At 42.6% G+C, this 8825-nt stretch overlaps 1 protein-coding gene across 1 annotated transcript in view; it reads left to right on the forward strand.

Annotated features, from left to right (window-relative positions):
* TGIF1 (TGFB induced factor homeobox 1) overlaps positions 1 to 5130 on the forward strand; it is a 28010-nt gene extending 22880 nt beyond the window's left edge. The window contains exon 3 of the mRNA XM_086965590.1: positions 4092 to 5130. Coding sequence (XP_086821716.1) covers positions 4092 to 4673 — 582 coding nt within the window. The 3' untranslated portion in view covers positions 4674 to 5130. The remainder of the gene's footprint in view (positions 1 to 4091) is intronic.
* The last annotated feature ends 3695 nt before the right edge of the window (positions 5131 to 8825 follow it).

Here is an 8825-nt window from a genome sequence, read left to right on the forward strand (position 1 = left end):
GATACTGAACTCGAACTGGGATAACACATTAAAGGCCTCGGGGAGAAAAAGAAACACTCTATGGGCAGAGCTACATCCGAGTTTCTGATGCCAAAGCTCGGTTACGGCCAAATGATGAGAGAGTGTATTGTTTTGGAGTAAAATCCATTCTTTTACTCATTACTGTTTTGGCTTTGCAAAGCAAAATTCCAAACAACCTTACTAAAAATACAGTAAATATGGAAACTTATCAACTCGTAATAATTTGGTAGCAAAACAACATATGTAATAAATCTCTCTTGAATTGACCGTTAAGGGGCTATATGAAGAAAGATTACTCAAAACAGAAGAAATTCGCTGTACACCATAAAGCAAGTTTTCAGAACAGGGACCCTCAGGCTGCAAAGACCGTGGCACCCCGAAGGACCTGCATATTATTCTTCAGGCTATATTTTCAACTTCCTCCGATTCAAAGCATCCTCCCCAGCAACACAAAACCGTGTGGAAGTTCCACCAAGGTTAGCTCTCAACTTAAAAAAAAAAAAAAAAAGAATTGAGGGCAAGGCCCTGCTCCTAAAGATCACTCATCTGATCGAACAAATAAAAACAGACAAAGTGTATCTTCCAGAATTTCTAGGAGCTTTGCATAGCAACATGCAAAGCTCCTAGAAATTCTGGAAGATGCACGTTGTCCGCAACGATATTCGTTAAGCTCTCAGCTGCAGTAAGGTGTGTACAGAGCGATGCAGTGTCCAGGGAAATCTTCCACTAAGGGGACGTTTTAAATTTTTTCATGCACCAGCCCCTTTTTCAGAATTTTTAACCCCTCCCATGCTCAGCCACTGTGTCCGTGTGCTCATGACAAGCTGTGCTCGTCATAACGCCACAACGCTCGCACATGGGGCTAATTCCCCTGCTGTGCTGAACGTTCCACAGAAACGGGTGTGGCCCGGACGAGCTGAGCTCGTCATGAGCACGGGGCGCTGTGCGTGCCCCTCCTTTCCACAGCACAGCGGGGAATCAGCCCCGCAGGCAAGGGGTTAAACCACCAGGAAGTGATTTGGCTTTCATTCTTCTATTATTAGTGTTTAAAGGTTACTTGTTGAACACACCAATCACTGTCTAGGAATCTTTTGGTGTTGTGGAGGCTCTTTGACAGTGATAAATTAAAGATGAGTCGAGTAAAAATTTTCAGTTGTTGAAAGAACAGGTTTCCTTTTTGTAACAGAAGTTTAGGAGAGTGGAAGCCAAGCCAAATGCCAAGGGGAGGGTGTTCGGAGTGGAGTTACAGCTACCACGAACGATCTTCTACTAATTGGAATTTGAATCTCGGAATTCTTAGCATTTTGGTGGAAGTTGATCAAACGTTTGTTTTTGGGGATTATGTTTCAGATTTGTTTAATTATTTTGGAAGAAAGCTAGGGTCACTACCTTGATGAGCACAAAAACTACAAGCTGCCTTAAACTGCATTGGTTTTCTTACCAGAAGCCACTGCACTTTTCTGAAACATGCTCAAGTTTCTAGAATCTTGAAAGGAGTTGAGAGGGCTATGTTTTGGATATATTGCAGCGTGTTAAATTTGTGTGTGGCTATTCCAAGAAAAACGGATTTCCCATAATCCACTCTAGATTGGATAGATGTATTAATTGTGAGAATCCTTTGTGTTAAGTTCTGGGCTTGCTGCAGAGAAGTCTCAAATGGAAATGGCATGAATTTGGACACATGCACTTCTGATCTTAAACCACAGTCAATTGCCCCAATATTCTGAACTTCACAAACTGGGCTGGGGGCAGGAGCAGGGCCAAGGCCTAAAGCTTTGTACTAATGAGTTGATCAGATTGATCCTAACAAATCCTACAACTGAAATTTCGTTTTTTTCCTGGTTCAAGTTTAAGAAGGTAGATTTCCAAGTAGGAGCCAAAGCCCACTATGTATATTTAAAAGAGTAAAGAATTCGCAATAGTAGGCCTTGCAGACTCCTGTGGTGTAAAACCAAACATAAACAAATGACTTTTAGTAAGCGATCAACAGGCCAGTTTAGATGGCTTTCACCAGCTCTGCCGATTACTTCCTGACCACCATCCATGGTCTAGGTTCTTAGCCCAATTCCGTTTAACCGGCTATTGACGCGCTTGTGTGCGCCCTAATGTACACACTTAAACGATCACAAAATTGGAATTCCATTTCCCTATGAAAAAACTATAACACCGTCTATCTAGAATTTAAAGTATCTCGCTGTTAAGTTTATTAGTTTAATTTCTATAAAACCACGTCTTGGCAGCTCTGTGTTTTTTAGAATCCTATGTTGGCAAGGAGTGCATCCATAGTTGCTGCCAGTTCTCTGTTCTGCACTGGTCTGGGTTTAGGGTTTTGAAAATCTGGTCAACCTAGCACACCCACATGCAGCGGCGGTCACTCAGCCTCCCCAAAAAACCTCAGCCATCATTTGACTATATAAAGGGGTAAACGTTTTAACACTGGATCGTAAAAGTCACCCTCTCGCCAAAAGGTTCCATTGGAAGCTTGGTTGCACATTCGTAAGATTTTGAAATCCTCAACAAACTCGAATTCTTGTGTGACTGACGGCTTAATCGCCTATCCACCTACAAAGTTTTCGCGATTGGGAGGGTATGATCGAATCATGTAGTGGAGTTTGTTAGTCCAGCCTTCAATATAAAGCCTACGTGATAGGGGACGGAAGTCCTGTCCTGCCACTTTATAGCCAAGATTTGGTTTCTAAATCATCTGGTTGGTGTGTATTTATTCCACTCACTTGTGGTATGGCCCCTATCCCTGAACACAAACGGTGAAAGCAAGTACCAAGATTCTACACACTGTAGTGTGACCCCCCATTCCTGTTTGTGTTGAATATATGGCCGTTGTTGGATGGGAGTAAAATTACACCAAGGCAAATGGGAAGGTGCCCCTCGGTTAAGAGGCTGTTTTTGCGTAGAGCCCAATCTAAGATTCAGAGGTTTTAGCGGGAATATTGGTGTAATTAAAGTTAACGGGCTCTTCGGGGGCAAGTTATTATAGGCCCAGCTCCCTTGAAATTGACATTTTAGTGGGGCCTGTCTTCACTTATGCAAACATGCTAAACTATCACAAAATTGATTTTGTATGTGTTTTTTTTTTATTCATGCAATTTTCATCATGTGGCTGCAGAATTCACTGGGTGCCAAGCAGTCTAGCTGCCTGTCACTTTAGTTACCATATGGACTTCTCTGAGATTCCACTCATTGTAATGGTGGCCATTTTAAATTGCATTTATTTTACAGAGTATGGTGGGGCAGCTCCTTACATTTGTTTTTCCAAAAACACAAGGCCGAGTGGCCGTCTGTCTGGCGTGGGCACCCTTTTGCCACTTGCGGGGTGTGCCAGGGCTGAGTTGTGCACTGCCGAAGCAAGCAGGCGCCAGGGCTCGTCTGTCAAATTATTTTGGAAAACAAAGCTTTAAGAAAAGGGGTGGATTCCAGGGTGCACTGGGACGCGTAATCAGGCGGCTCAGTCGAATAACATATAATCAGTGAAAAGGCCGGCTTTAATAACCTCATGTCGCAGTCTGTGGGTGAATTCCTTGGATGTCACTCCTACGTGTTTTTCATCGTCGTGCAGGGATGGTGGGAAAAAAGCATTCTCCGAAACCCAACACCGAGCCCTGACTCCTCCTGCCCCCTTGCCCATGAAATAAGTTAGCTATTTGAACAGGAACACATTTCAGTTAGGTAATTCAAGTTCTGCTTGTTGACACAGGCTGTTGAACATTGAAAATCAGTTAGAGCCGTGTGTGGGCTGGGAGGATCTTTTGCAAGAGGAAACACTTCCCTGCCTTTCACCTGAGAGGCCGAAACAAAGAGTAAATGGGTTAATGCATGCGCAGGCACACAAAGGGGCCCTTCAGCGGATGGCTGGTGGCCCCGGGCTCTTCTTACGAAAGGGAAGGAAGGAGTGGTGTGGCAGCAGAACAGAGCGTTCAGTTTAGGTGTGTCAGAAACGGTGAGCCATCCCTTCTTGGCACAAAACACCGCCGCTTCAAGGGGTTGTCTCTGAATGACTACTGCTGCGAGTAAAACGAGGAAAACTAAAGATTTGTTTCTCTTTGTGTTTCCAGGTCTGCAACTGGTTCATCAACGCCCGCCGCAGGCTGCTGCCGGACATGCTGCGGAAGGATGGCAAAGACCCGCACCAGTTCACCATTTCCCGGAGGGCCAGTAAGGTTTCGGAGTCTGGCCACGCGGAATCCCCCCCAGGCACCAAGAGCTACATGCCGACGTTCGACGACCTCGCATTCCATTCCACTGCTTCCGAGCCCTACTTTATATCCTCCAAACCACTGACCCTCAAGCCTTCCCCGCCCTCTGCCCTGGCCCGACCGTCCGTGATTTGCCACACCACGGTCAGCGGCCTGGCCGACGTCCCCTTCCGCTTCTACCAGCCTGCCCACCGGGACCAAACCTCAGACCTCAAAGAGCACACAGACAGCAGCAGCTGCACGGACGACGAAACCTCCTTCTCGTACCACGAGGAGAGCAGTAAATCTGAACTTGGGGCGCACACGCAAAGCGGACTCTTCAACACTCCTCCCCCAACCCCACCAGACCTCAACCAGGACTTCAGTGGCTTCCAGCTGCTGGTGGACGTTGCACTGAAAAGAGCCGCAGAGATGGAACTACAGGCCAAACTTGTGGCCTGAGACTCCCAGGTTAAGAACTCGCTGATATCCTTTCGTTTATGTTGTCTGGCCAATTTCAAAGACTGATTCCAATATTTGATACAACCTTTTTTTTATTTTGTTATTATTATTTGCACAAAGGATAGCCGAAATGAGGCATCCTGTTAGGCTGTCTTAAACAGGATGTAGTCGTTCCAAGAATAATAAACTTAGAGCTACTTTAGAAACAATTGTTTTGTTCCTTTTGTTTCTTAGTAGATGATGCATAATGTGAGATGGTTCCCAAAACTATGTGATTTTTTTTATATGTTTGTTTGTTCCTTTTATACTGTGCAATATTTAGTGATAAAATCGTTCCTGTTTGTATTGTTTATCCAAGAAAGCAACTGTTTTCATTTTCTTTTTTTTTTTTTTTTACAAAATGAGACTGGATGATTAACATTTCACTATGTAAATAAAATATTTTCTGTAAAGGTGATGTACCATTGAGTGTTTGTTCAAATAGCTTTTAGAAAATTTTCTGTGCGCTATTAAGCTATGTATGTACATGCAGGTCCTGATTTTTTTTGGGGGGGAGCACATTACACTTGAGAGCACAAACAACAAATATATGATGTGGGCTCACATTACGGTTTACTGATTAATACAATCATTCTTTTGGGTTCCAAAAGATCAAGGCAGCAGACCAGGTCAAGCACTACGAATCCTATTGTTCTAAATTCTGGATGGTGCAAACTTCTTCCTACACCTGCTACCAATAGGTGTATAAATCAAAGATACACAAACATGAGATGGAAGGTGCACACAATTAGAGTCCAAAAGAAAGTAGTGTATTTTATATCTTCTTTATTTAACAGTATTCGTCAGATACAGGCACAGCCAACGCGTTTCGTTCCATTTGCCTTGTGGAACTTCGTCAGGGCTGTAAAGAGCGACAAACATATATATATTCATAAATATACATTAAAATTAACACATACGAATTGATCACAATAGACGAAAAAGGACCATGGCCCAAACACACATATTTACAACGTTTGTATTTAAGACAAAAGAACAGACTAAAGACAATATGTATCCACAAACAATCCTGATTATTAAAAAATATATATATACAACCACTGTAGTGACTGCAATAAAGTTCTTTTGCATATGCTAAAAAAGTGTGTAGACACTTGTACAAAAAACACCTATATCACAAAATGTATTTACACATATCACAAAAGGAGGGCTAAAGTGGATTACCACTTAGTAATGATATCATATCCATTCTTGGAAGATGAATTCAGTAAAAACATAGTGAACGCATAACGTTTTTTGCATATGTTGAAAAAGGTGTGTAACCACTAGTACAGAAACACCCATGTTACAGAATTTATTTACATACATTGTCACAAAAAGAGGGCAAAACAAGGGGGTTGCTGTTAGATAATTATATCATATCCATTCTTAGAACATGAGTTCAGCAAGAGCACTATTAGAGTAAGGGAATAATCATGAAAGAGGAAAGACACATTGCCAAGTCTACTTACAAGAGATATATCTGAAAGAATTGACCATGAGCAAGAACTCAATGGCTAGTGCGTATCAAAACAACCAATGGTTTTAGAAGGTCAGAGGTTATTGGTTTATTAAGTTGTCAACTTACCGAATCAATTCAGTTTGAAGTTGTCAACCTATTCGGACAGAACCGTGTGGATCAAACAGCAGATGGCAATTGTTCGTCAGAGGCATATGACCTAAGGTGAAGAGCAGAAGTAGCTTGAATATTTGAAGTGAGGGAAAGAAGGTTGCTGAACTCATGTTCTAAGAATGGATATGATATAATTATCTAACAGCAACCCCCTTGTTTTGCCCTCTTTTTGTGACAATGTATGCAAATAAATTCTGTAATATGGGTGTTTCTGTACTAGTGGTTACACACCTTTTTCAACATATGCAAAAAACGTTATGCGTTCACTATGTTTTTACTGAATTCATCTTCCAAGAATGGATATGATATCATTACTAAGTGGTAATCCACTTTAGCCCTCCTTTTGTGATAATATGTGCAAATAAATTTTGTGATATAGGTGTTTTTTGTACAAGTGTCTACACACTTTTTTAGCATATGCAAAAGAACTTTATTGCAGTCACTACAGTGGTTGTATATATATATTTTTTAATAATCAGGATTGTTTGTGGATACAATCATTCTTTTCCTTCCTACTCCATTTAAGGGCTGCAATGTGTAATACAGAAGTTTATTCAAACAAAAATTAAAGTGTGTAGTGTATACCTGTTTTACTAATCCAAGTAGACCAGCTTGAAATCGTAAACAATGATACACTATGGACAATACCATTTCAAGATGGCGGCCCAGTTTAGAATTAGTAGTGGCCACACAAGATGCAGCACACTGATGATGAAGTCAGTGGCCCGGTAAGGCTGTCTCGGAAGCTGCAGGACGCTCTTAATGGAAGGAAAGAAATGAAAACGGACCGATAAAAGGAAAGATAAAAACTAAAGGACTAGGCACCAGTCCCGACACTGATTCAAGTACATTTTCAGGTTTGATCAAGCAAAATGGTGGTAATCGTAGGCCAATAGAACAATGCCAAAAATAGGCTAACATTTTACATGTGAATGACACGTGAACAGACAAAAAGAGAACAAACACAAAAGCCTCTATATATGCATGTAGGGTGTTTTTTTACAAGGGATTGGCAGCCAACTATACCAGCCAAGCTCTCTTAAGACTGTCTAGGAGGATTATCACAGTGCAGGTCTCCTACCTGCAGGGTTTGTCAAAGGAGGTAAACAACACCCAAATACTTTCTAATTACAGTAATCTGAGATTCCGTTTGACAAAATGCCTGTCGTCAGACATTAACACACTGTACTATCAGTTCGCTTTAAAGGCCTATTGACGTTACCTATGATTTTCATAATATAAGGGATAAAGTACCACTTGCCGTACATTATAAGGATATTGTAAGTCACAGAGGGGCTCCATAACCAAATACAGGAACAAGGCCGAATGCCAAGTTCTTTTAGAAGGTTATGGAACTCCGAGGTGACTTGCAATATCCTTATCATGTGAGCCAGGAGGTAATTTATCATATATAATACATTGCCACACCATCAAAATTCCCACTAACCACTTAAAACCTTAGTGCATAGCTCTTTCATATGAAAAAGTGAGCATGTTTGCAAACATCAACAATACTTATGTATTTATTTATAAAGTTTTATGTAGCGCAAACAAGATCCCAAGGGATATCGGAGGGCGTTACAAAGGAAGGGAGGAAGGACATAAACCCAATATCGACCACAAATAAGAATATACAACAGGAATAATCGCATATATCCCAGACAAATAAATGTATAGTTTCCAGACAAATGACACAAAGAGAATAGTACATTAAACAAGTATGTAACAGTCTAAGAAAGGGGGTATACAATGCATAAAAAGAGCATAGAGCCAGTATCGACAACATATATGAATACATAACAGGAATACTCCATTAAAACCTTTAGTACAAAATTAAACACCTCAAAAACCTGTTAGATGTTCATTGCAAATTGATAATCGAATCTGAAAGAGACACGTTAGTGATAGATTCCTTACCTTAGAATATCCCCAGGCGTCAGACTGGATCCGGAAATTTTTGCGTAGCAATACCCCTGCGCGCTGGTAGGCGTCGTCTGCGGCTCCGCGTCCGTCGTCGGCGTCGTGAGCGCCGGGATGACGTCATCGGAGTATATAGACGGCGCCCATGCGCGCTGACGTCAGTTCTTCTTTTTTCCGCGCCAGCTAGCGCAGATCCGGAAGAAGCTCTACCCCCAGTCACTTTTTGACTGAAAACTTTTTTGATCTTTTTGATCCTCTAGTTAGTCGATTCTCGACTATCGGTGCCAGGGATGCCCGGGTTCAAGCCTTGCTCGAAGTGCGGCCGACTCATGTCGGTCACGGACCCCCATCGCCGGTGCCTGAAGTGCTTAGGCCTCGACCACGACGATCGAACCTGCTCCGACTGCCGGGCCCTGACGTCGAAGGCTAGGCGGGAGCGGTCCCGCAAGCGTCTCGAGCTGAGGCAGTCGGCCCCGCGCCGCTCCAGGTCCCGGTCCCGGTCCCACGGGAGGTCGAGGGACAGGTCGCGAGGTCGGAGTCATCGACGTTCCGGGAGTGGA

Source organism: Lissotriton vulgaris, chromosome 4_1 (assembly GCF_964263255.1).
Source record: "Lissotriton vulgaris chromosome 4_1, aLisVul1.2, whole genome shotgun sequence".
NCBI lineage: Eukaryota > Metazoa > Chordata > Amphibia > Caudata > Salamandridae > Lissotriton > Lissotriton vulgaris.